General features: G+C 49.2%; 1 protein-coding gene across 1 annotated transcript in view; it reads right to left on the reverse strand.

Annotated features, from left to right (window-relative positions):
- LOC146869950 (zinc finger homeobox protein 2-like) overlaps nt 1-26,869 on the reverse strand; it is a 1,750,357-nt gene that overhangs the window by 1,687,679 nt on the left and 35,809 nt on the right. The window contains exons 2-3 of the mRNA XM_085640777.1: nt 6,805-9,466; nt 6,007-6,536 (exon numbers count right to left, since the gene is read on the reverse strand). Of these exons, the coding sequence (XP_085496903.1) occupies nt 6,007-6,536; nt 6,805-9,418 (3,144 nt within the window). The 5' untranslated portion in view covers nt 9,419-9,466. The remainder of the gene's footprint in view (nt 1-6,006; nt 6,537-6,804; nt 9,467-26,869) is intronic.

The raw sequence follows: 26,869 nt of genomic DNA on the forward strand, positions 1-26,869 counted from the left end.
ACAAAATCAGAAGGCCACCAGTCACTGTTACAGTCTCATGCTTCGCACTCTGACCTCTGTGAGGAGAAAAAGCATTTTTTCTCCTGCCGCACAAAGGTCAGACCGCACACACACTACTAAATTAAAACAGTGCACTCTGAGTCAGGGAACTGTTGTTTGAATTTAGTAGTGCATGTGCAGTGCGCGCCGCATAAACTTTCTGCACCGCCTACGTGCAGCGTGAGCTACACCAACCATTGAGGACTGGAGTGCCTGCCAATGACAGCGCGAGTATAGGGCAAACTTGGGGAGGGGGTGCAGATCATTGGTCTGACTCGCGCAGCGCGCTGAGCAACCCATGAGTCGGACCAATGATCTAAGCCCCTTCCCCACGTTCATCTGCTGGCACTGCAGCAAAGTAGGTAATGCGCACGTCCTCCAGGCTCCACACTGTAGAAGCAAGGGCCTGAGCAGCCCTCCGAGTCTGGCCACATCACAGCAGTTAACTAAAGTAAGTGTCCTTTAAAAATGTTTCACATGATAGGGCAAAAATGTGTTAAAGGCACAGAAGCGCGCGCTGCCCTGGCAACAAATATAAAGACCTTCAGGCCTGTCGGCCTTGGAATTGGATCTAACTCGTGACCTGGCTGCACATCACCTCACCTCACCAGCCAGCAAGTAATGAGTGACCCTGACCTTGCGCTTTTCACTCTCTGGGTCAGGGACAAGAGTCATCATATCATGATGCTAGTCAGGCAGAGTCCTTAGTAGGATGAAAAAACGGGTCTCAAAAGGGCGTGGCCGATGTAATCAAGGGCATGGCTCAAAATCATGAAAGCTAAAAATCTGTGATTAGCACAGTGTGCCACCCAATTGGTATTTTGGGGTTTCTGTCATTGTATCCAGATATATATACAGTGCATACTGCTACAAGTAACATTATACCTACAACAAGCTATTGGCTTTGTCAATGGTTGTTAGTTGCATAAGAAAAAAACAGCAACTACTGCTTCAATGTATTTAATACTGAAAATGCTTCAGCTCTGAAATGATGAGACTGTGAAAGAGCTATACCGAGTCTCTTTGAAGTTACATCAAAGGCAGTGAAGGGTGGCACGGCTGCTGAAGAGTTGAGATTTTTTTTCACAGAGAGTGAGGGCAAAAATGGAGAGCCCGATAGGGATCTATCTCAGCAGCTGCTTTTCAGAACTGCCGGGCACCAGCAGGACCTGGCCCACTTAAAGCCCTGTTGTCAGGTCTTCGAAATCGTGCTGTTTTAAACTAAAATGCATGATGCGGAAAGACTGTCTTCTGGTTCTCTTTCTTGCAGTTTCTGGATCTTAGTCTGACAATGCTAAAACTGCATGTGCTGTGCCTGCTGTATGAATATGAAGTCTAATATGCGTATGTGAGGTAGAGTGGCATGCAGGATGTAAATGTTCAGTCCATCTATAGTGTCATTTGATAAATCCTTTGATCTCGCTTTTAGTGGTGTTGAATGGGTGTGTGTGGGAAAGCTCAGATCTGCTAAAGAAGAGTCTTCAGCTTCCATAAAACCCCCACAGATGGTGAATCTGTCACAGTATCTGTTCTGAAGGGGTGTTATGTGCTGACATGAAATTTTGACCTTTTCCACTCTGAACCACACCCTCACCACCTCCACCAGAAAAGGCGAGGCTCATTTGCTACCCTTGTTTTTTGTGTGATTGTTGAATTTTTCACAGTCCAATGACTTCAGTGATGTAACATTGTTGGCAGCACCCACACTCTGAAAAGTGTTCCAGCGCCACTGGCCTGGGTGCCATTGTGTGAAATTGTCATGCTTTCTGGCCTAGGTGCTTGCTTATGTGTGACATTTCAACTTTTCTTTGCCTTAGTGGCCAGGGTGCCCATGTGTGACATCTCCATGCTTACTAGCCTGGGTGCTTATGTGTGACATTTCCACAGTTTCTGTTCTCAGTTGCCTAGGAGCTCATGTGTGACATTTCCATGCTTACTGCCCTGGGTGCTTAGGTTAGATGTTTCCAGGCTTACTGGCCTGGGCCTGTGCTTATGTGTGACGTTTCCATAGTTTCTGCTCTCCGATTCACTACTCTTGTGTTTATTTTTGATGTTCTCTGTAAGAATGTCTATGGGTACATGACTGGTAACCTGGTGCTCTTGAACCCCTTCTGTGCCCATGACGAGCTGGACTCGTCATGGGCCGCGGTTGCGCTGTGCCCATGACGAGTCCAGCTCGTCATGAACCCCGCCCGCTAATGCAACGGCCGGCACAGGGCGGTGAAAGGGCGTGGCACACAAGGGGTTAAGGTCTTCATCTACTATTTACTGATCTTTGAAGCTTTGAAAGTTAATACAATTAAATGTGTAATGAAAAAAGTGCAGTAAAATGCAATGTTTTGGTCTTTCTTTTTCCAAACTTTTCTTTGGGGGGGGGGGGGGGAGAACCGCCCCAAACCCCTGTAGCAGTGGCCGGGCATGCTCGCTGCGCACCATACGGGGGCTGGTCTGACAAAGTTTGCCAGGGCTGCTTTCAGTTCCCTGGGTCTGACCTTTGTGCGGCAGGAGAAAAAATGCTTTTTCTCCTCACAGAGGTCAGAGTGCGAAGCATGAGACTGTAACAGTGACTGGTGGCCTTCTGATTTTGTCACTGGGGGCCGATTTTGCTAAAAAAAAACGGCCCACAGTAACAAAACCGGCCCCCTGTGACCAAACCGGCCCCACCCTTCCAGCCTACCGGGGGATTGCCCGGTGCCCGGTATCACCAGTCCGGCCCTGAGTGGGAGGATAAGGAGGGCACATGCCTCCATCCGCAATCTTGACTTGGGTGATCTCCTTCCACAGTCAGATCATGCACACCCCCAAGTAAGCCAGATACATTCAGGCCTGTGTTTCGTGGAAAATGTTGTGATATGTGATCGTACTTCTGTACACCGTCATGGTCATTTGAGCTCTCAAATGTCGATTCTCCCTCGTTTCTCTAAGGAGCATTCATACAAGGTGTACAGTTCACCCATCGGCAGTTCTAACCAGACCTTAGGATGCCACGTCCATAGCTTCATTTAGGTTGCACCACAAACTAGTGTCTTTGAGAACAGATCTCCATCAAGTGCTCTCAGATATGGGAACTCATTGGGATGAGTGGATAAGAAGTCTGCCCAACAAGGATCAGACACAATACTGAAGCATTCCCAAAAAGTGGATGAGGGGTTTGCGCCCTTAAAAAAGGAATCCCTTCAATGCATTTATTAATATCGGCACCTGGGTACCCTCACAGGTGACGAGCAACACTACTTGTCCACCTTACTTAACAATATACTAAAATAAGATTTTTTTCGATTTAGAGAATGTTATATTTATTGTTTCTTGTAAACTATGTCAAAGAGAATGCATAATAGGCTCAGCAACTAATTCCTCTCACTCACTTTCTTTTGAATTGGAACAACAAAGATATCCGACTAGGGAACCTCATGAAATCTGGCTGAAGCAAGATACATCAAGGGGGCCGCAAGGAGAAACACCAGGCCAAAAGTGAAACGGATTAAATTAGAGACACCTGGGGAATTAAATAACATTGATATGGGGAACCCTCAATGTGATACAACCTCAATGAAATTCATCTGAGAAAAAAAACTATGTGAAACACACATTGGCATCTTCGTGGAAAGATAAATGGATAAAAGCCTGGGCTTTTAGCTTTTGCTGCTCCAGGCTTCAGTTGTGTGTGCATTATTGCTTCTTAAAGAGAGTTTCAATCATAATATCAGGTGCACCACAACTTTTTCATTCTCAATATAGTCCCTAGTGGGACGAGTGGCAGGCAGTAGGGAAAAGCTGAAAGCGGCACTGAAGTATAGTTCTTGCTTTGAAAACCTGGATTTACTTCCTAATAAATGTCATAGTTTATCAGAATAGAACAGCCGGAATGGGAAGTGCACGGCTAGCACTTGTCTGTCTGGATGCAGGGTCAATCCACGTTTTTTTTTGTAAAACATTTTTATTGGCATTTATAAACAGTTACACACATAGGCACAGATGATATCGCTATTGTCATATAGGCTTACATAGCATGAGCGCCCATTCTCATCCCTTTTGGTCCCTCAATCTCGTAGGCCCACGGGCTTCTCGCCTCTACTCTGAATTGGGCTGCAGGCATGTGTCCGGGATCTACATCTGGGCATGCCCTACTGGAGCGCACGGTAGTCGCCGTGCCGCAAGGGGGCCGTGCAGTGTGATTAATCCCCTGTGAGGTGTATCATAGAGGCTATAGGGCTGCAGCCACTAACTAACCGTCAACTAACTGGGGATAGATAAACTAGGGAAAAAGGGTGCACTATGTCGCGGACCATGAATACTTGTAGCTATGCGCCTGAGAGCTGGACCATCGTGTGGTCGCGGATGAGGGGGAGGAAGGGGAGTCAGGGGAGGCGGGAGCACCGACCACTGCCCATATGGGACATGGCGGTGGAACCTGTGGTGTCTACCTCTGCGAGCCACCGGGCACTTGGGCTGCTTGTGCATTTCGCGGTAGGGTCAATCCACGTTACGTTGATGACCTACAAGTACTCCCTTTGCTTCATTTTTTGCTCGCTTTTCGTGACTGATGTACGAAGAACTATAGCAGTGTTGGATTGCACTGGATAAAAGATCTGTAAGATGGTGGCGTGCACAATTGAACTGTCTTACCTTGGAAAACCGCATGTTTCATCCAAGCTTTCGCCGCAGTCTTGTTAAGGGGTCAGTTGGTGGAAGAGCTGCTAAGGTGCGATCGAGTGGATCTGAAGGGGTTAGCAAGAGTTGCGTGAGACTATGGATGGAAGCTCTTAGCTTTTGAGTCAGGACTCTTTTCAAAATTGATTTTGCAGTCGGACAAAGTACACAGCTGCTAGGAATGTAAAGCCACCAAACTCGGAAGAGAGTCAGATCTATCAGCATTTCTTATGCTTCTCTATTTATTTTGTAAATGGTTGTAAAACAGTAAAGAGAGGCTGATGTGATCCCAAATGGAAGGAGGAGGGATTGTTAAGTGAAGTCATGAGGGATGTCTCTTCCTGGCAAGGCAGGAATTTTCCTCCATGACTATTGCATGCTCATCTAGGTCTTCTTGTTATAGTGGAGTTGTGGAATAGAGATAAATGGAAGGAAAGAACTGGGAGTGGCCACGGATCTGCGACTGTACTCTGTAATAAGGTGCTGGTATGATCAACCACAACATCCCACTATTGTAGATGGAAAAGGACACATTGCAATCAAATGCAATCGAAGGACACAAACTAAATTACTTTGGGTCATAGTTGGCAACTCTTAGTCCATAAACTAGAAGTTACCTCAATAGCCACCATCTCCAATTTCTCAATTTTTGGGAATGTGTATAAAAAAGATGGAGCTTGAATGGAATTGAAGGACGGTGAAGGAGAGGAACGATGTCAAGTATGATCCCCCTTACCTTATAACGTTGGAATTTTTCCCAGCGATCCTCCATTCATTCTTTCATTTGATGTGTTAAAGAAAGTGACGAGCCATTACTTTGCTAATAGACTAACAATGAAGAATATGGGAAAGTTGAGTTATGGTATGAGTGACAGGCCTTACCTTGAAAGCATAGGAGTACCCCCTTTGGTAATTTTGCCTCTTCTGAATAGTTGGTGAAGAATGAAAAGGTGTCAAGATTGAGGTCATGCAAAAAATGTTTAGTGTTTTGACCCTGGTCGTGGGTAGTTCTCCTTACCTTGACAGAGTGGAGACTCTCCTCTGGCTCACCTTACGTATTTCAGAATGGATGGATGGATGGAATGGAAGGAAGGAACAGCTGTTCATTCTAGGATAGAATGGAAGGGGTGCAGAAGGTTGAGGGAGGTTGTTGGCAGTTAGCCATACCTTGTAACACTGGCTTTCCCAGTAGTCCTCTTATATATCCATCTTCCTCCTGGGCGATGGGAGTAGGCTGCGAGATGCCGAGATGTGGTGATCGCATGGAATGGATGGGGTAGCAGGGAGCGGGGCTAGGCCACAGCTGACGGCCCTTACCTTGTAGATCTGGAAGTTCTCCCCGTGACCACCGCCACGTGCATGCAGCCTCATCTTCTCCTTGCCGTTGGACTCAAAGTCACACAGATTACAGCGAAGGTGTAAGGGCAGTGACTGATTGAAGCTGCCAAGCTGCAGCTCGGTGGCTGCAGCACTGGCTGTAGCTGCTGGCACACCACCCTCAAATAAGTGGGCCACCAGTTGGTACTTCTGCGAATGCTTGTCTGTTTTCAGATGCAGCTGGAAGTTAGCCTTCAGCTGGGTGCCGTACGAGCAGAGTTTGCAGCGGTGGACATCGCCCGCCGCCTCCTTCCAATCAGACTCGAGCAGACTGCGGGTCAGGCTGGCATGGTACAGTAGCAGTTCCAGGTTGTCTGTTGTGAAGGTATAGCACACCATGCAGCGGAAGACTTTAAGGGTAGGATCATCAGCAGAGGATGAAGGGGCATCCTGTGACAGGGTGTTGATGGTCGAGCTGCCAAGCACCTGACCAAGGTTCAACCTGGTATCCAGGGATAAGCCACAGGAAGCTGAGACAGAGGAGGAAGACAATATAAAACAAACGTAAAGCGATTTCAGTTAAAGTCTCACACGCATAGCAGAGATGGAGTTGGAATGATGCTTACTAACAACAAGGATACAGGGACTCAAAGCAACAGGAATAATGGTGTATTGCAGATAAAGTGACACATACATGAACTTAGTAATTGCGTTAGAATGGTGCATAGCAACACAAAAAGGTGCAGTGACTCACAAACTGCACCATGGCAGGAACAATGGGAAAATAAATAGACTTGCATGGAAATCCGGTAGCAGGTTTCCGGCCAGTGGCAGTTGTGAGTTGGAACCCATTGAGCAGAAGCTGGTGGTCTACTGGCGGTTCTTGGCGGAGAGGCTGTGGGCTGTAAAATTGGCAGAGGTCTTCTCCGGGCTGCATCATGCCCGTAAGTCCCATAGGCATGCCTTGGTGTACTGGCAACATGTTCTGCATATGCTTCTCGCTAGTCATGTGGATGCGCAAGTTGCGCGATATGTTGGTCTCATAGTTGCACACCTTGCAGTGCCAAGATGCCTTCTGTTTGGGCTGCTTGTCTTGAGGGGTCGGTAGGCTGAGTTCAGGTGGGCTGGAACTCCTCCCGCTAAAGGTACCACCAACAGGGACACTTGCAGCAGTGCTGCTACCACTGCTGGTGGTAGGCAGGGCAGCAACACTAGCACCGGGGCTTTGAAAAGCCTGCAGGTTGGACAAATGCTTGTCAGACTGCATGTGGATGCTGAGATTGCCCTTGGTGGTGGTGGAGTAGTTGCAGGCCTCACACCGGTAGGGCTTATAGCCACAATTGTAGCTCTCACCCCGGGCTAGGCGTGGATGCTGTTGACCCAGGTTGCAGTAGACACAATGACTGTTGCTCTCTGGATGCTTCTCCTTCATATGAACGTCAAGTGTCTGTTGGTACTTGTAGTGCCAGTTGCACTTTGGACACTTTAACGTCTTGCAGGAATTGCGGGAGTGTAACAAAGACATGTGGTTGGAGAGAGACATACTTTGGGATGGACTGGGCCCCGAGTTTGGGCCATAGTCATCATTGGTTAAGACGCTAAAGCTTGACAGAGGGGCTGAGGTTTTTTCGACCATAGGTGGACTGTAGGCCAGGGCATGGTCATCATGTTCCTCGACAGAGGTGTTTTCGTTGCTTTGGTCCTCTACTTCACCACTGTGGGCATCAAGGGAGGTCGAGTGGATAGGAGAGTGTTCCTTCGGACAAGAGTTGGTCAGCACTGGTAGAGCTTCACACCCACAAAGGCTTTGGTTTGGAAGTAGACGCTGTGGGTCATGGGAATGCCCAAAGGTGGCCGTGCTGGCACATTCCTTGGTTTCCTGTTCTGCCCTTGTCTCCTGGCTGCCGGAATCCTCTGCCAGGCACCAGCCCAGCTCCTCCTCATCACCATCCTCTGGGCCAACTGCTAAATCTTTGGCTTGAGTTGGGTCGCACAACGCTTTGGGGCTCCAGGAAGTCGGGTCAAGAGAGGACTCCATTACTGGGCTGGCAAAAAACCCTGGGCTGAGGCGGTGGCAGCTTGGAGTCTTGGCATTCCTGGGGGGCTTTAACCCTCCCATGTCTAGGTCATCCATGGTTGGAAGACTGGTCTGAAGCCCACAATGCATCCCATCAGCTGGCATGTTTGGCACCAAGCCAGAGATGGAGTTGGGGGCCAGGCCTCTTGTTGCACTACTATCACTTTCAGGCGTACCCACTTTGGCTACCTCTGGGGTTGCATTCACCAGATTGCTGAACATTCCTGTCGCTACATCTTTGAGGTTTTCGGTGTGGTCTGGCAGATTTTGGGCTTGGCTAGAGAACAGAGGGCCATTGTCGCTACCATAGTCCGTTTTTGGTTCAAGAAAGCTTATGAGAGTTCCCTTCCCATGTTCGATGCTGTGCAGGATAGCAGATGTTTCCCCCATTCCCAGGATCTCATACTGGTCCCCCGCCACGTCTGCCCCATGTATGGAAGTAGCATGCACAGCCAGTCGGCTACCATGGCGAAATGAACACTTGCACAACAGGCAAATCCACAAAAGTGGCTGTTTTTGTCTGTTCTGTGGTCCAGCAGATGTACTGTTGCCGCTTCCCACCATTTCTCTTTCCCTGTTGCCCTTCTCCTCCAATCCTTCTAGGTTTTCTTTGGATTTTTCTTTTTTTTTGGCTGTGGTATGTTCCCTTAGGTAGTTTGCTGCGCGGTGACACTGGGCATTCATCACATGGTAACTATGGAAGGGGGGTTGGGCCCCTGCCCCAGATGAGGTATTCTGGAATATTTGGCTCGAGTTTAATCCTTGGTAGGTACTTGTAATGTGAAAACTGCTCATGGGAGTCTGGGAAGTTGCCAGGTCAGAGGTACTAAGCGGGTCCCCTGTTGCGGATACACAAGGGTTGCCCTTTGGTAGAAATAGTTGGCTGGAGAAGCCCAGCGGAAGGGCCCTATCTTGGACGTCAGAGCCATAGAGGAGGTAAGAAGAGCCTTCCGGGGTGAAAAATACGTGTTCCTCGAGGTCCCTTTCATTCTCATCATAGTCGTTGCCTTCTTCGTCTCCTTTCTGCACCCCCCCAAGGCCCTCTTTGGGGCTTGGGGCCAAGCCTATGCTGCACTTTCGGTCCATCAAGCTAGTGGTCTCTGGGCCTGGCTGAGCTGGGCAGAGCTCCATCGAGGGCCTCATAGTGTCAGTGTTGCCCACTGCCAAGCAGTCAGCAACAGAGAGGGAGGTGGAGGAGGCAGAAAAGAGTGAGAGTAGCTGTTCTGGGGTATCTTTGGTGACAGTTTCACACAGGTGCGAGGCTGGATCTTTGGACCATGAGTGAAGAAGCCTTTCATCCTGTCCAGCAGCAGTCAGGGATTCAAGAGAGTTCATGGTGGGAAGTCTGGCATGGGGAACTCATCTCAACTTGGTTGCCAGGAACTGGAGAGAAAGGAGGAGACAAGAAAAAAATAGTCAGAAAATCTCCATGATGGCGGAAGATCCATACAAGCCTGAACTTCCACCGAGCAAGCGCTCTGTGGCAGTGGCGACTTCCAAAATTTCACTTAAACAGTGCAGCATTTATCCACACTGTACAATCCCAGTTATCCTTCCCCCAACAATGCAATAAGCATCCAAAGGCTGACTGAAAACACAAGATCCTTCCCAAAATTCCTTACCATGTTTTCTAACCACTTCACTGAGCAGGAGTCATCCGGACCTTAACCCTACAATGCATGAATCACTGAAATCTTCCCTCAGTGAGGGGAGTGGTATCAAGACCTCTATCAGCAACACTGCAATACCTAGTCTAACCTTCCCCCTCACACTGCAAAAACAGCACAACCCAGAGTACCTTCATTCACACGGTGAAAGTCCCATACTGATTTTTTTTCTCACGCCCATGAGCCTTCTAAATTTTGACTCAACATTTCAAATCAGACCCTAACGGAAACAAGTACATCAATTGTGGCCTTTTTGCTCCAACTTTTTAGTTTTGATGTCTGCTGTAGATTAAATTGACAACAAGCACTAAGGCTAGTGCTGATTTCTGGCTTGAGTAAATTTGAAATGTGCCTTGAAACAGCGTACTATTGTTGTCCCCACTGAAGAACAAACTTATTAGTGCTTTTGCTGGCTCTGGCTGTGGAGCATACTTTGCTGATTTGCCACTAAGCAGCAGTAGGGTGGTGATAGCAGCTAATGGACCACAGGCGGCAATATTTGGTTAACTAGTGAAGCTGCTGTCGTCTTTATGGTCAACAAGTTTGAATCCCAGTAAGTTATGTTTTGTTTACTTTGCATCATTTCTATGTAAAGCTGTGAGAAAATGGCTTGGTATATGATGCACACTTATGTAAGTGGGCACAATGCACCAATCCAGACAACCGTTATGGTGATTTTAGTGGTCTTAGACAACCTTAGAGAGCTCTCTAAGTGGTAGCTGGGGTGAGCAGCCTTCAGGCTTAGTCCAGAAGGAGTGTAAAGAAGCTTGTTTGACCAGAACATAATCTTATAGTGTTGGAAAACGAGGCAGCATCTGTGAGGCCTGCACAAATAACATGACTACATTTGTCCTTCACTGGGAACCAAACACCCAATTGTAGCGCCTGACTCTCAGAGGGTAGCGTTGCAGAGCAGTCTGAGGCTTACTCAAGGGAGGTGGTGTGGGCTAGTAATCGCCATTTGCAGGTGCACAAAAATAACGCTCAATAATTGATTGTCCAGTCTGTACTTTGCTTTATAAAAGTAAGAGTACATGTATTAAACACACACACCACTCAATACTATGCACCAATTTACAAATATACATAAGCTGTTGGAATTACTTTGTGACATTGCATAACATCTCCACCCCTCCCGCAGGGGGGGGGGTGGGGTCTAGTACCACCACTCCCATGTATACACATCAACTTGCCCCCAATGCAGTTAGTTGAACATAACCTGGAGCGAGGGCCCTGCGCACTGTCACCATCCCAGTGGCGACCCACCCCATTACCTCAACAAGCATTAAAAAGGGGTAAACCTGCCTTGGTGACACATGACCCTGACTGAGCATCTCCTACTGACCATAAAGTATGCACCTCTATATCTTAAGGGCTAGCAGTCTGGAGTCTTCACCTAAGCGCAGCAGCAAGAATCCATGTTTACGCACACTTTAGAATGACAGTACTCATCACCTTGGTTGATCATTTGAATGCATTGCAATTACAGCCCCTAAGGGCATCACAGATGAAATCTCAGGATTGCGCATATACAGCCAGACACCCTAGCAAGACTGTCTGGCAACATAACCCCACTTGGCTTATGACATCTCCTTACACATGTGACTTACAGTCCCTTCAAAAGAAGTACTCCTGGCAACTACACTTCTCCTGCAGTGTGCCTCTTCACTTTAAAAGGAATCCCAGGTAAAAGCATGGGATTACGTAAATACAGCCAGCACTTCATAGTACACCCTCAGCTGTAGAACATAAGTTCCAGCCTAGAAGGTGTTAAAGGCTGGCTGAGCCCTTGAGAGGTTATTCTTTCAGATGCCCCGTGAAACTTAGGGGTGGACCGTTCTTCTTTATACTGGGGGAGACTGCGGTGCTCCTGCAGCCCCCCTGTACCCCTTTTCACACGTGAGGGTGACCCCCTCCTCTGGGGGCCACCAGGCACCAAAATGGCAGATTTCTTCGTGCCGGGGGGGAGGGGGGGGGGGGGAGACTGGGCCTCTCCAGCAGCTTCCCCAGCACCTTTTCACAAGTGAGGGTGACCCCCCCCTCCTCTGGGGGCCACAAAGCACCAAAACGGCAGATTTCCAAATGCCTGGCGACGCATTATGGGGCGCTTCATGCTCCTCTTTACCAGCCCCCGCCACTGGGAACACTCTCCTCTGCCCTCTGGGACTCAGAGCGTAGATTCAGCAGTGTGCTGTCTTCACTGGCTCCCTGCGCCAGCCTTTTGCCAGGCTCTCCTTCTGGGCCTTTCTTCTCCCTGCGCAGAGACCCCTGCTTCTGTGCACCAGTCCTGAGCTCTTCTTCTGGTGCTGATAGGGTCCTGGGGTCAGTCAGGGGGTCTCTCCTTCCAACTGCCCATTGCGCCAGGCTCCAGCACCTTCAGCCTCAGCCGACCACACCCCAGAGAGACTTTCTCTTCCTGTGCAAGCACTTTTTAAAAGTTGAGTAGGGGGCTGGCAGGAAGTCTCTGTTGGTCCTATCAAACAGCGACACATCACGTCCCTGCCCCTGCTCCCTCCTTCTTGTCCAGCCTCTGAGCTTGTTCAAAATGGTGTCGTCCAGGGTTTCTGGCCACATGTCTGAAGCCTCATCCCCCACGCTGCCTTCCCTCCTTGGTGCAGCCTGGTGCCTGGCACTCAGTGACAGCTGCTAATTGATGAGCCTGTATCCCCTCCCATCTTCTCTTCGTGGAGAGGAGGCCCTTGCTTGTGGAAGAAAGGTTATCAATCCATCCAGCTGAGGTCAGCCCTCAGCCTGGGTCTGGTCCTGGCTGGCTCACAGAAATATGACAGTTCTGGATGACCCAAAAGCAGTACAAATATGACTTTGGACTCTGCAGAATACTTCTTTTCACCTCCAATACAATGGACTTTAGTACATGTCTGGAAACTGTAGGCCTTGTGGAAGTTAATTTAGCCATGGGCCCCACATTCCCTTAGGGAAATAATGAAGTGAAAACACAGTAAAACACACTGACTTTCCCTGGCATGTTTCTTTCCAGCGTATAAAGCCTATTCCATATCACCACCCAATACTGCATAAGTACTGCCACACCATTCACTTTGTAGCTGCTCCTGGACTGCGCACGCTAGGAATCTCCCCTGCGCAGCCCGTACACGTGTGCACACGCATGTACACATGTGTCTGCATGTAACCAGCCCGGTGTCCCTTACTCCAGCTGCTGCGCAGTGGCCTGGTCAAGCCAGGGGAACACCAGTAAAATCCCCATGCAGTCTCTTACATCCTGAGTTCACTGTGGGTGAGTCCCAACTTATGAGGCTCCCCCACAGTAAAAGCTCAACAATTAGGTGGTCAAAAAGCAAAAAATCCGGGCGGCCCATAGTGTCAGAACCACCTTCTAACATATAGGTATCGATTAAGTGAAAAGAACCATACACTGTAGTTATAAAAATATGTTTTTATTATAAAACACTCACTAACACATACAGATATCTCCTAGCTGGAGATATACACACTACTTTGATGGAAACAGGCAAGTAGCACGAAATACACAGTCGTTACCAGGGGGAGGCCAAACCATATACTAAAATAGTGGTATGCGAACCACAATTCGAATCAAGACTATACCCAGAAGACGTAGAAGTGTCGGGGACCCAAGGAACCATTCGAGGTAAGTAACCAGGAAACCCACGGAGGCCGTGTGCAGAGTGGGAACACAATTGCAGGCTCAATACAAGTAAATGGGTAAGTCGCCGTTGCAATTTTAAAGAAGATTGACCCTTCCCAGTGGACCATGAAGAAACCCCGTGGAAGACAGATGGTAGGAGAGCCACCCGACCCGCGAATACCCTAGGATCCAGGACACCTACACCACGGAAGTCAGGTGTATAGGTGTGAAGTGGTGTAGGAAACCGCAGTCGAACCTAAAAGAGGACTTCAGGAAGATGCCGCTGCTCGGGAAGGTGAAAGTGTCCGGTGGAACCTAAAGGTGGATTCAAGATGAGAAGTACCTGCAAGCAGAGGGGACAAAGTCTATGCCACTTGAAAGGGACTAGGCAGCCCGGAAGGCGAATGCCCACCGAAGTCAAGTGTTGCAGGTGAGTTGACGGTGTCCATCAGAAGCACAAACAAGCCTTTACAACTGAAACCCACATGGAAAGTGAAGGTGGTACAGTGTCGGGGACCAGCAAGGTCCAGGTGACTCACCACAAGCAGGGGAGTCAGGGCAGGACCCGAGCAATCAGGGGAGTCTGTAGAAATCAAAGGAGACCCTCAGGAGGACCCACAGGCCGGAGGCACTGGAGTCGCAAGAGGACCTCGAGCAGCTCACCAAACATGCAGGCCCACGGGATAAGTGATGCGGTGAGGACGAAGATCTTGGTCACAGGCGATGCTCGAGGTTGGGGCTACTTGTCGCCTGAAGATCTTGATGGAAAGATGCCGACAAGCCTTTGCAACTGCAAGTCGATGCGGTGCACAGGGATTCGGTTCCTGCGGCTCCGACGAGGGATACTTGCCTCACACTTGGTGAGAGGACAGGACAGGCCTCGAGGGATGTGAAGAACCACAATCTGTGTTGCTGAGCCTTTCGGAGTCCGAGGGAGCCCAGGATCAGTAGACCAGTCAGCTAAGTTGCGGTGCCTGCAGATGTAGGGAAGGGACACCTTCACTTCATGGGCGATTCCTTCAGGTGTCTTGGATGCCCACAGATCTTGGAAGGTTCCTGTATGGAACACAGCCACAGACGTTGCAGCAGACGAGCAGGGCTACAAGAGCAGGAGCCACAGGAGTCTTCCCAGTTGCAGCCTTGATGCTCAGAGAAAAGTCCAGAGTGCCCGGACGGTCGAAGAAGTGGTGTCTTTAAATGAATCATACCTCACGACGAATCTAGTGACCCACCCTCAGGTAAGCCCGTAAGTACCCTAAGGAAAGGGACGATTAAGGGTCCCCTCCCAGGGGAGGGGTCGGACAGTGGGGAGGATACTCCCATGTCCTTTGTCCAGTTTTACACAAGAGCGGGAGCCAACGACTCACTGAGCTGAACTGGACTATGCAAGGAGGGCACAAAATGTGCCCTTCAAGCAGACTGAGTGGCACTGGCAAGCGCACCCACCCGACCCCAATACACTAAACCCTGTCTGGGAGATGACAGGATACCGATTGTTCTGCCTTCCCCTGCTTAAGCTTGGCTCAGCAGCAGGAGGGCAGAATCGTGTCTCTGGTCAGCAGCAGCAATGTTGTGCTGTCTGGGTCTAAAAGACTGGTACCAGGATCACCGAGGGCCTCCTGGAGGAGTTTTACAGTGCATGGAATCCTACCTTCCACACCGTTTACGGTGTGGAGGCATGATTACAACAGGTTTGATAGCAAACATGATAGGGTTCGTTACAGCCAGTTTAGAGATGGTCGTCACATAATGACGCATGGTCGCTCTATGTATCGTAATGGCTTATGCACTTACAGCCTGGAAGAATGGACTCTGAATGCTGTAGGGGTGTCCTGCTCATGCAGGGACATCCTCACACTTAGAACCGAGCACCCTGCCTTCAGGATTGAAAGGCCGGCTTTAGGGGTGACTTATAGGTTTTAAGTGCAGTGACCTTAGATATAGGGAAACCTATATCTTTCATAAGTGGTGCTAGCACCAGCGTACACAGGCTGCAATGGCAGGCTGTAGTTACAGTTTGAGTGGTCCCTCATGGGTGGCATAATACATGCTTCAGCACATGGGAGACTCCTGGTGTACCTATGCCCTAGGTACCTCAGTACCACATACTAGGGACTGATAAGGGTAACCCAGCGTTCAATCTGGGAAGTACCCAAGTACTGACCATACCAATTTAGGGGAGATAGCACAGAGACTAGGGTCTTGATTAGCAGGATCCCAGTCAGACAAGTCAGAAACAGCAATATACCAGGCAAAAAGTGGGGGTAACCATAAAAGCAGATCCTACTTTCCTACAAAAGCCTTATCCACCTTCCCGGCTAAAGGAAAAAGTAATACTTGCATGACTTTTGTGAAAGCCAGAAGTGATGCACAAGGGCCATCTGAGCCAAAAGTGTGAATACGAGGTGTGTAGCATATCGGGTTCTGCGGATCTCCGGCCACCCAGAGGCTTTCTGCACATCAATGTATCCACCTAGTGATGGATTTCAATTTGACCACATTTATAGATAGCTGAGCCCGTTGTAGTCACTGGCAAATCTTGCACATAAACATTTCTCTCTTATGTGGTGTCCCCAAAAATACACATTTCAAAATGACTGGGTAGCTGTAGGAAGGTGGAATCTGACTGCATGGTTGCCCCCACTTTTTTCCTGGTGTTTGGATGGTTTTTGACTAGTCTGGCTGGGATCCTGCTATCCAGGACCCTAGCCTATCTGCTTACTCCCTTAAATGACTTGGAGTGCATATTAGATGCACTAGTGATTGGATACTGTGGTACCTTATGAGCCCCTAGTATATGGTACCTTAGGTACCAAGGGCATAGGTACTTCACAGGCCTACCAGGGGCTGAAGCCTGTATTATGCCACCCCTGGGAAGCAGACTAAATCGGACACCACAGGCCTGCTACTGCAGTCTGGGTGAGGTAGTGTTAGCACTCCTCACTGAAATATAGGCTCCCTATGTCTCACCTTACACACACATATAAACCTATCAGTCAACCCTAAGGCAGGCCCTATCAATCCTGAGGGCAAGGTGCTTAGTTTCCATGTGAGGGGGTGCCTCTGCCTGAGCAGGGCCCCTCTGCAGCTCTCAGCCTATTCTCTGTAGCTGTTTGTGGATGCGGTTAAACCATATACTCTTAAATGCATTATAATCTAGCGGTAAATGCTAACTTTGGGATGGCTGCATCAAAACATGTCGTGTTTGGTGTCTAACGCCTTGGAATCATACCCCCACACCAGTAACTGGTGTGGGAGTATGATCCCACCCTTCTAGAGGGATGGACATGTACCTACTGTGGAAACACGGTAGAATCCTGAAAGAGCCCTGGCATCACAAAATGGATGTCAACAAAAGGAGGGACAAATGGGTAAGTTTAACGAGGTCCAGTGTACATACCCTAACGACTAATAATACAAAAAGAGTACAAAGTTCCTCTGGTCAGAGAAGGAAAGGTAATAGTATCAGCGGGATTGTCGTGTGTCACGGAAGGGGGAAACCCTTTTGTTGGAACTAGGGCTCTCACACACCCAGCAAGCTAGGTGTCATGCTTCATCATTTGAGCCTGCCCCTCGTCAGGTCGGCGCTGCAATTCCTGACGGGCTCCCAATAATGGGGCTCTTTGGCGGGGATCTTCTGTTCCTGCCGAAGGGTGCTGTGGGGGTAAGGGGCCCTAGAATGTGTAGATGTGGTGAAAGGATAAAATAGGTACTGTTTGTCCACGAAAAAATGTATTTAATAAAGTGGTAAACAGCCTAGTTAAAAGAAATGAAAAAATGAGGTGGGTATAGCTACTAGTGATTATGACGCTAGTTGTGTATGCCCTACACTCAGGAAGATCAACATGTTTCTTGCCTATACAGCCAGCAATTGGTCACGGCAATTCATCAGGATCAAAAAACATAAACTATCTACAACGAAGGTATGTGGATCCTACATACCAAAGAGGTGCTCAGAAGTAACCTAGGGAAAGATGGGAAACAGAGAAAACACATGACAGTATACCACATGATAAATTACACACACACAACAAAAATAAGCTGTGATCATCAAGAGACTCCTGGGGAAATGCTCCCAGGAGGGTAATGAAAGGTCACTAATGACGAGACAGAACCAAAGACAGGACTAAGGGCGGAGACAAGAGGGGGAGGTGCAAAACTCACCTCATGTACTTGCAAGACAATCTTGCAGCAGTCTCCGGCGGGTAAAAAGGACTCCAACGTGGGTCCTGGGGTAAAAACCGGGAAGGAGAATGTTAAAACCTGCAAAGATCAAAACCCGTGTATGGCGCGATCGTCCCAACAATCCAAGGGGGTGAGTGAAGTGCAGGAAGGTAAAGGCAGCCTTACATTTCATAATGTACTCCCATGGGCGGTATGGTGTGCAGCCATGGTGGCCCTCATACTCAGGGGCTCAGGCGTGTCACCGCACAAATGGTTAGAGGGGTGAATATCCATAATGTCATGGAAAAACTCGTAGACATAGTGGGAACCGCCGTAGCCCATGGTAGCGGATGGGTCAGTGCAGGACGGTGTCGCCCATGGTGTCATTGAAGTCAAAGAGGCGCCAACCACCCCCTCCGTGTAGAAAGACTCACCTTGCGGATGTCGGAGAGGCGGAAAGCCCGATACACTCACCTGCGTCGTACGACGCTCGTACTGGAAGACCTACCCCTGCCGCCGGACCTGGGATGGGTACCGGAGAGTCTGAGTCTGAGCCAGATAAGCATCCCGGGAGACGCAAATGGCGTCACGTGACCCCGGGTGTCTCAACCCCATTGGTGGAGAAATGACCTGAAGTGCGGCCATGTTGGAACGGGTAGCGTATTTGACTATCGGTATCCGGTATGCACCCGTGACCGCAGGAAATGGTTCCCCATAGGTTGAGGTTAGTAAGGAACGGGTTGCCATAGCGATGCAGGGTAATGAAGTGCAAAGTGTACAGGAAGTGGTGGACAAGACTACGCCCCAAGGAATTGGAATAGCGAGGGCAGTCGCGGGGGCCATGATGCAGTGTCAAGGTAACATGGAATCTCAGGGGATGTTGCCCGTAAATTGGAGTGTAAAATCAAAGCGGTAACAATCCGCAAGGGAAAAACAGACAAACAACAAGGAAAGAGAGGGTGGCAGGTAAAGATAAAATAAAATACAGTTGTTATATCTATGCAGTACAGATGGAAAGTAATACCAGAGAGATCTATATGGCATCTGGTCTACTAATAGTGGATGCAACAATTTCCTCAATGTCAAGAAAGAGTGGTCGTAGGTAAGGATACCAAGTCCTAACAGAGAAATCGTGTGGGATGTACAACACACATAGTGTATTAGAGGGGGCTCAAGCCCTACCCAGGAGCATATTTAACCAATGAGTGTGGACCATGGGATGTCATCATTCAAACCAGTCAAATGTGAAGACAACCTAAGGACCCATCTTTGTTCTAGTTTGAACAATGCATTTTGAGAGATCTGAGGATGTGCTTCTAAGACCACCCAGCTGATAGAGTCTGTCTGGTGTTGCATTGTTTTGAAATGGGTGTAGAGTTTGGTGGTCACTTTCTGACATCGTATTTTGCTCTTGTGTTCCATTATCCTGGTCTTGACCATACAGATAGTCAGGCCTATGTATACCAACTCGCAGGGACATCTGATCATGTATATGTAGTTCTTTGTGTTGCAGTTAGTATGTCTGTTCAATATCCAGTGGAAATCATTCTTAAAAGTGATGTCCTTACAGGTGCTGGTCAATTTACACACTACACAGGAGCCACAGGGATGCCACCAGCACAGACACTGGGCTGCCCTCCTGCTGCTGACCGAAACTCGCAGTGGAGGAGGCCCAACAATAGGCATCCTGTCACAGGGAGGTGTGACCACCTTCCAGACAGGATTTAGTGTATTGGGGCTGGGTGGGTGCTCTCCTAGAGTGCTTTGAAGTCCTGCACTGGGGGAGCAGTAGGCTCCTCTGTGCATATGCCAGCTCAAACCGGTTCAGGGGCTACCAGCCCCTGCTCTGGCACGAAACTGGACAAAGGAAAGTGGGTGTAACCACCCACTCCTCGGATCCTCCCATAGGAGTGGTCATAGAGCTAGTCCCTCCCTTTCCTTTAGTATAAGATCGGGAATTCTTGCCATGGCAAACTAGATATCCCTGGACGACACTCTACAAGAAGAATCCTGGACCTTCGACGTTCCACTACCTTTGGAAGACTGAAAAATCTCCCTTGGGGTCAAGGAGTGACTCCCCTGCTTGGCAGGCACCAAACTTTGAATCAACGGTCGCAAACTTTCCCGCTCCCGCCGGAGTCCGAAGTCCCTGCTGCCCCGGAAGTGGATTTCCTGACTTCTCGACAGCCATTGTGAGTCCCCAGCAAAACTGAGGCAAGTGGACCCCGCGAGTGACGATGAACAGCAATACCCGGGTACCGTGCACTATTGTCGAGTGCAACCCCTTCACTACGTTCTACAAACTTGTGCATTGGACCACGTGTGGTCCAAGACTCCAGCAGGATTTCCACCGAGAATCATCGGCCTACCTCGTCCCGAGTGACCGTGGGCTCCTGTGAAGTGAATCCTCCCCTGGATGCTCCAGGCCTGCCCTGACTTACCCTTGCTGGGTGAGTTCCTCAGACGTTGCTGGTCTGCACCGCTGACTTTCTTCACATTCCACGAGACTAGCTGTTGCCAAGGCTTGCTGGCTCCAATCCGGTTGCCGACAACTCAGTAAGCTGCAGACTTCGTGGGAAACTCCGAATCCAGCTCCTGGTTGTCGTCGACGCCTCCTGGACCTCTTGGCTGAAGAGTCAAGACACCCATGATCACCTGAAAACACCCAACTTCTGTGGGCATCCAGCTTCCTGGCCCCGGGTCACTGGCAAGTGACTTTGAACACTGTCTCCACTGCTTTCAGGTCTTCTCTCTTCAGAATCCAGCCTTGGATTCCACCGGACACTTCTCCTGTCTTCACAAGCAGCAAGTCTTCTTTGGCTCCCATTGAAAATGACACCGCGACCCGACACCAAAAGACACCTATGCACCGGGCTTCCCTGGGTGAGGTAACTCGTGCACTCCGGTGCTCCTGTGTGTGTTGGCCCTCGAACTACTTACCCTGTAAGTGACTTGCTTGTAGACTCTCCCGAAGTATCCTAAAACTTTAAAATTCCAACCGCGACTTGCTCCATTGAAGTCTATTGGGATCCGCGTCTGTGTTCTCACACTGCATGCGTCTCCCATGGGTGGATTAGTGAGGCCCCAGCGCTTCTGAAGACCTTAGGCCTTCCCCCTTCTCAAGTCGTTCTTCTTATACTTCTTTTTTAGTATATGGTCTGGTACGCCCCTAGGGCCCCAGCCATATGTGCTTAATTTGTTGTGAAACATTGATATGTGCATATGTTCCTGACTTCTAATCTCATAAAGAGATTAGTAGAGTGTGTCTAGAAATAAATACATATATATTTTATATATATACCTGTGTGGTGTCTTTTCATTTGGTAATTCAAGAGATTAGAAGGTAAAACAAGCTGCTTTACATTCCTCTGAGACTTAGCCTGAAGGCTGCTCTCCACAGCTACCACTAGGATAGCTTTCTTTAAAAGATTGTCTTAAACCTATCTACCATAAGAGTCGAATTGGACTGGTGCAAGGTGGCCACTTTAACTAGTGACCAGCATATGCCAGGCCAACTTCTCACAGTAGCATTAATCTAAATTGCTTTCTGATCATGTTGTGCATGTGGAAGACAGAGCACATCAGATTCACTTTGGCTTTTTCCAAGACCTTGTTCATTTCAGAACATCTCTTGATTCTGATATAAAGAGTAGTGTGTTTAGTAGACCTCCCCACATTATGGCTGTTAATTGCTCCTCTGGGAAGGATACTTGCGACAAGTCAACAAATGAAGTTTAAGCATTTTTTCTCACCTGTTGGGTGTCTGTGACACTTTTTGAGCGTTATCTTGGGAGCTCAGCAGCCTCTCCACGGAGAAACCAAGCCCTAGTGCTACACACTGCCACTGAAAATACTGACATCACTGTGGTGTTACCTGGGATCTATGCGCCACTTATTTGCAGAGTTGAGTGCTGGGTGTGACAAATTCCACCCTGAAGATCAGACAACCATAGGCCGTATAGTGTTAAGAGAAACTTGGCTTTGGAAGCTTTGACATCTAAGGCCGGAACCAACCAGTGACTTGGAGACTGTCATGGCCAAAATGACTGTGCATCTTCTTGGCCCACTGCATTTTGACCCTAAATTAGAACATTTTCAGATTCCTGATAATGACCGGTATTTACGTCCTATACTTTCCTTGCTTAAAGCTAATAGCTGTGTTCGTCCAAAGTATACGTTTAGATATTGGTTCTGATATGCTACCACTGTCGGGATCCGCTGTGCCCAACAGCTACTACAACCCAAACAATATGTCAAAAGAAGAGGGCATAGCAAGGATGTCACTCGAGGGTAAATGTAACCTTTATTGCCAAATAATTGGTCATTCCTACAGAAGTCTAAACTAATAAAAGGGTTGATCCTTTTAATTTTGGCATCGCCTTCCTGACGGAGACCTGGCTGAACCCTTCCTTGGCACCAGACATCGCCATAGCCATCCCGGAAGACTACAAGATCAACCACAGGGACCGCACCAACGGAGTAGGAGGAGGAATCGCCAAGTCCACAGGAACACTCTCAGAGTCTCGACCAACACCGACGACAACCTCAGCACCGACGAACACCTGCGCTTCCAGATCCACATCGACCCCAACACCACCCTCAGAGGAACCCTCGTCTACAGACCCCCCCCCCGGACCCCGACCACAGTTCAGCGACTCCATCGCCGACTTCGTCAGCACACACACCCTCGCCTCCACGGACTACATCCTCCTCGGGGACCTGAACAACTACACCAACTCCACCACCCTGATCGCCAACCTCGTCAACCTCGTACTCAAGACAACTTGTCACAACACCCACCCACTCCGCCGGCCACACGCTTGACCCCATCTTCTCCGCAAGCTCCCACGTCTCCTTCAACCACACCACCGAAATCCACTGGACCGACCATCGCTGCATTCACTTCACCTTCCGGAAACCCACCACACACCACCGGACCCAACAGATCCCTCGCCGCTGCTGGAGCAAAGTCACCAAAGACCAGTTAACCACCACCCTCGCCCGGAGCCCACCCGCCGACCCCACCAACCCCGACACCGCCGCCCGCAACCTCAGACAGTGGATCGACGACTGTGCCAACACCCTCGCCCCGATCAAAAGACCCTCCAACAGCCACACCAGCAAGAAAGCCAGCTGGTTCACTGAAGACCTCCAAGCAAACCTGCCGAAAGCTAGAGAAGAAATGGCACCATGAACAAACACCGGACAGCTACGCAGTCCACAAGAACGCCACTCGCAGACACCACCACCTCATCAGATCCGCCAAAAGGTCCTCCTTCAAAGACCGCCTAGACAACAACACACAACAGCAAAGAGCTCTTCAACATCGTGAAGGAACTCCAACCCATCTCGAACACCAACAACATCCCACCTTCGCAAGACCTGTGCGACTCCCTTGCCACCTTCTTCCATCGCAAGATCGAAGACATCCACGACAGCTTCAACGCCACAACCACCCCGACAACCACCGAGACCTCCGCCCCCACGACAACCATCCGCACCGACCGCCTGCTCTCCTGAACCAACGTAAACGACGAGGACACAATCAAAATCATGAACACCATCCACTCCGGATCTCCGTTAGACCCATGCCCACACCACATCTTCAACAAAGCCAGCACCACCATCACACCCCATCTCCGGAAAGCCATCCTTCGAGACAGCAACATTCCCGGAGAGTTGGAAGCACGCCGAGATCAATGCCTTACTCAAGAAATCCAAGGCGGACCCCAAGAACTTCCGGCCCATCTCCCTGCTCCCGTTCCCAGCGAAGGTCATCGAGAAGACCGTCAACAAACAACTGACCCGCTACCTCGAGGAGAACAGCATCCTGGACCCGTCCCAGTCCGGGTTCCGTAGCAACCACAGCACCGAAACTGCCCTCATTGCCGCCACCGATGACATCAGGGCCCTGCTCGACAACGGAGAAACCGCGGCCCTCATCCCACTGGACCTGTCAGCCACCTTCGACACGGTCTGCCACCGCACACTACGCACACGCCTCCACGATGCTGGGATCCAAGAGAAGGCCCTGGACTGGACCACCTCCTTCCTCTCCGGCAGAACACAGAGCGTCCGCCTCCCCCCTTTCCGCTCCGAAGCCACCGAGATCATCTGCGGCGTACCCCAAGGCTCATCCCTCAGCCCAACGCTGTTTAACATCTACATGGCACCGCTCGCCCACGTCGCCCGACTTCACGACCTCAACATCATCTCCTACGCCAATGACACCCAGCTGATCCTCTCCCTCACCAAGGACCCCCACACCGCCAAAACCAACCTCCACGAAGGAATGAAAGCCGTCGCCGAGTGGATGAAGACCAGCCGACTGAAGCTAAACTCGAACAAGACAGAAGTCCTCACCCTCGGCTCCACCCACTCTGCCTGGGACGACTCCTGGTGGCCGACCGCACTGGGAACAGCTCTAACACCCACCGACCACGCCCGCAACCTAGGGTTCATCCTGGACTCTACTCTCTCCATGACAAAGCAGGTCAACGCCATCTCGTCCTCCTGCTTCAACACCCTCTGCATGCTCCGCAAGATCTACAAGTGGATCCCCACCGAAACGAGAAGAACGGTCACCCAGGCCCTTGTCAGCAGCAGGTTGGACTACGGAAACGCCCTCTACGCAGGAGCCTCGGCCAAACTCCTGAAACGACTTCAACGCATTCAGAACGCCTCTGCACGCCTGATCCTCGACATCCCTTGCCACAGCCACATCACACCCCACCTGAGACCTGCACTGGCTCCCCATCAACAAGAGGATAACCTTCAAGCGCCTCACCCACGCACACAAGGCACTCCACAACACCGGACCAGCGTATCTCAGATGACTCAGTTTCTACACCCCCACCCGCCAGCTTCGCTCCGCCGACCTCGCCCTCGCCACCATCCCCCACATCCGTAGAACGACCTCCGGCGGCAGATCATTCTCCCACCTCGCCGCCAATACCTAGAACACCCTCCCCACCCACCTACAGCAGACCCAAGACCTGCTGACCTTCAGAAGACTCCTCAATACCTGGCTCTTCAAGCAGTAGCGGCTTCCCCCCTGCCTCCAGCGCCTTGAGACCCTCACGGGTAAGTAGTGCGCTTTACAAATGTTCTCATTGATTGATTGACTGTCTCCTACCCACATCACCATTTACCACAACTGTCACATATGATTTAGATTACTGCTAAATGGAACAGGTCACTTACCCTGTAAGCATCTATTTGTTGCGTGTAGTGCTGTAGATTCACATGCTTAGCATACTCCTTCCATCTAGTGTTGGACTCAGATGTTTGCAACTTGTTTTTCTTCAAAGAAGTCTTTCGAGTCACGAAGTAGAGTGGCTCCTCCTATAGTCTGTATTGCGCATGATCAACAGTTACTTTGTTAGATTGTTTTCAGCTCATCAGGGGAGCTTAGGATAGGAGCAATAGAGAGATAGTAAAGATGAACATGCAGGTTAAAGTTTGATAAAGATAAGTGTTTAAGTAGAGTAGTTTGAACGTCAGCCAGTAACTTCCGGGGAGGAGGGTGGGTGCATGTGAATCAACGGTACCACATGTTACAAATAGATGCTTGCACGGTAAGTAACATGCTCCATTTGTAGCATGTGTTGGCTGTAGATACATAGGTTTAGCAATGAATGTAAAGCGGTGTTCCTTTAATGCAGTGGCTAGCTATTGGCTGATGAAGATGTTTGAAAAAGAGTTTGTAATACAGCTTAACCTACTTTAGCTTGTTGGTTAGCTAAGACATCAACGCAATTTTGTGAATTCATATGGGTTATTTCATGTAGCTGCCTTACAGACATCAATGAGTGGAATATTTCCTAGGAAAGTCATTGAGGCTCCTTTTTAACTTATGGACTGGACTCTTAGTACCAATTTATCTGGATGGATTTGGAAAAAAGGTTCTTCTAGAGTGAGCACTTGAAGTTCACGTATCCGTCTGAGAGATGTTATAGCCACTAGGAATGCTCCCTTCCATGTGAGGAACTGTATATCGCATGAATAAAGTGGTTCAAAAGGAGGACCCGCAAGCCTTGTGAGAACTATATGAAGGTTCCGTGCTGGTGGGACCGAGGGAGGAATGACTCTTTAATCTCCGATAAAGGCTTTAATAACTGGAATCCTAAAGAAATGTTTCGGCTGTTTTGCATGTATGCAGCACATGCTGCTATGTTTAACCTGATGGATGTGCTTGCAAGACCTGCTAGTTGAAAATAGAGTAGGTAGCAAATAATGTCTTACACCATAGAGGACAGCGGTTGGATTTTCTTTTGCTAAACAATAATGCACAAATCTCTTCCATTTAGCAGCGCAACATGCTCATGTGGTAGGTCTGCAAGCTTGTTTTAGTATGTTCATACATTGCTGTTGAAGATTGAGTTACCCGAATTCTAATACTTTAGGAGCCAGATCACTAGATTTATTTATTTGAAGTTGTGGTGTGTGACCCTTCCCTGGTCCTGAGTTAGAAGACGTGGCCAGATGGGCAGCTTCTGTGTGGCAAAAGAGACAGTTGCAATAGGGTTGTAAACCATGCTTGTCGAGCCCATGTTGAGGCTATTAGAATTATTATGAGGGATGTTTGTGTGAGCTTCTGAACCACGTAAGGCAGTGGTTCCCAAACTTTTGACTCATGAAGACCCCCATTGAGTCACCACTGGAAGCTGTGGGCCCCCCAAAAATTTGTATGATTTAAAATTTCAAACATTAAAACAGTAATTCACAAAAAATAAACACATGTGCACACTTTTTGCGACGTTACCGTGGTGATAGAGGCTTCGCCTTATTTACAAGGCAGCGTTAAGCCACATAACATGGCTTAATACTGCCTTTTAAATAAGCCTCCCTGTCACGCAATGCTTAGCGTGTAAGGGGTGGGCAGTGGGTGTTGCAGTGGGCGTTTCACTGCAACACCCAGTGATTTTGACACTGCCCACTATTTACAAGGGCAGCATAAATAGGAGGCAGCGCCAAAATTAAGACCAGGAAAAAGGAATGCGTTACTTACCTGTAACTGCAGTTATCCAGTGTTGGTATCTTTCATAGATTCACATGCCTGAATCATTCCCCGTCGTCAGGATGGGAGTCCCCGGTACATAAATAAAGTAATGTCTCCTTAGACATATAGAGTAATGGGCCTCACCTTAGTAACATATCTATGTCCTTTTGTAAAAAAGGACCAAACTTTGGAGTAGAGCCAATCAGCTATCACCACCCTCAGGAACCTTCCTGGAAGGAGCTCTAGTCCCTCAGATTTTCGTAAGCACAGTGCTAAGTAGTTGCATCACAGAGACCCAAGAGAGTCATTCCAGGGGAGGTGGGTGAGTT

Source organism: Triturus cristatus, chromosome 1_1 (genome assembly GCF_964204655.1).
Source record: "Triturus cristatus chromosome 1_1, aTriCri1.1, whole genome shotgun sequence".
In the NCBI taxonomy this organism is placed as follows: domain Eukaryota; kingdom Metazoa; phylum Chordata; class Amphibia; order Caudata; family Salamandridae; genus Triturus; species Triturus cristatus.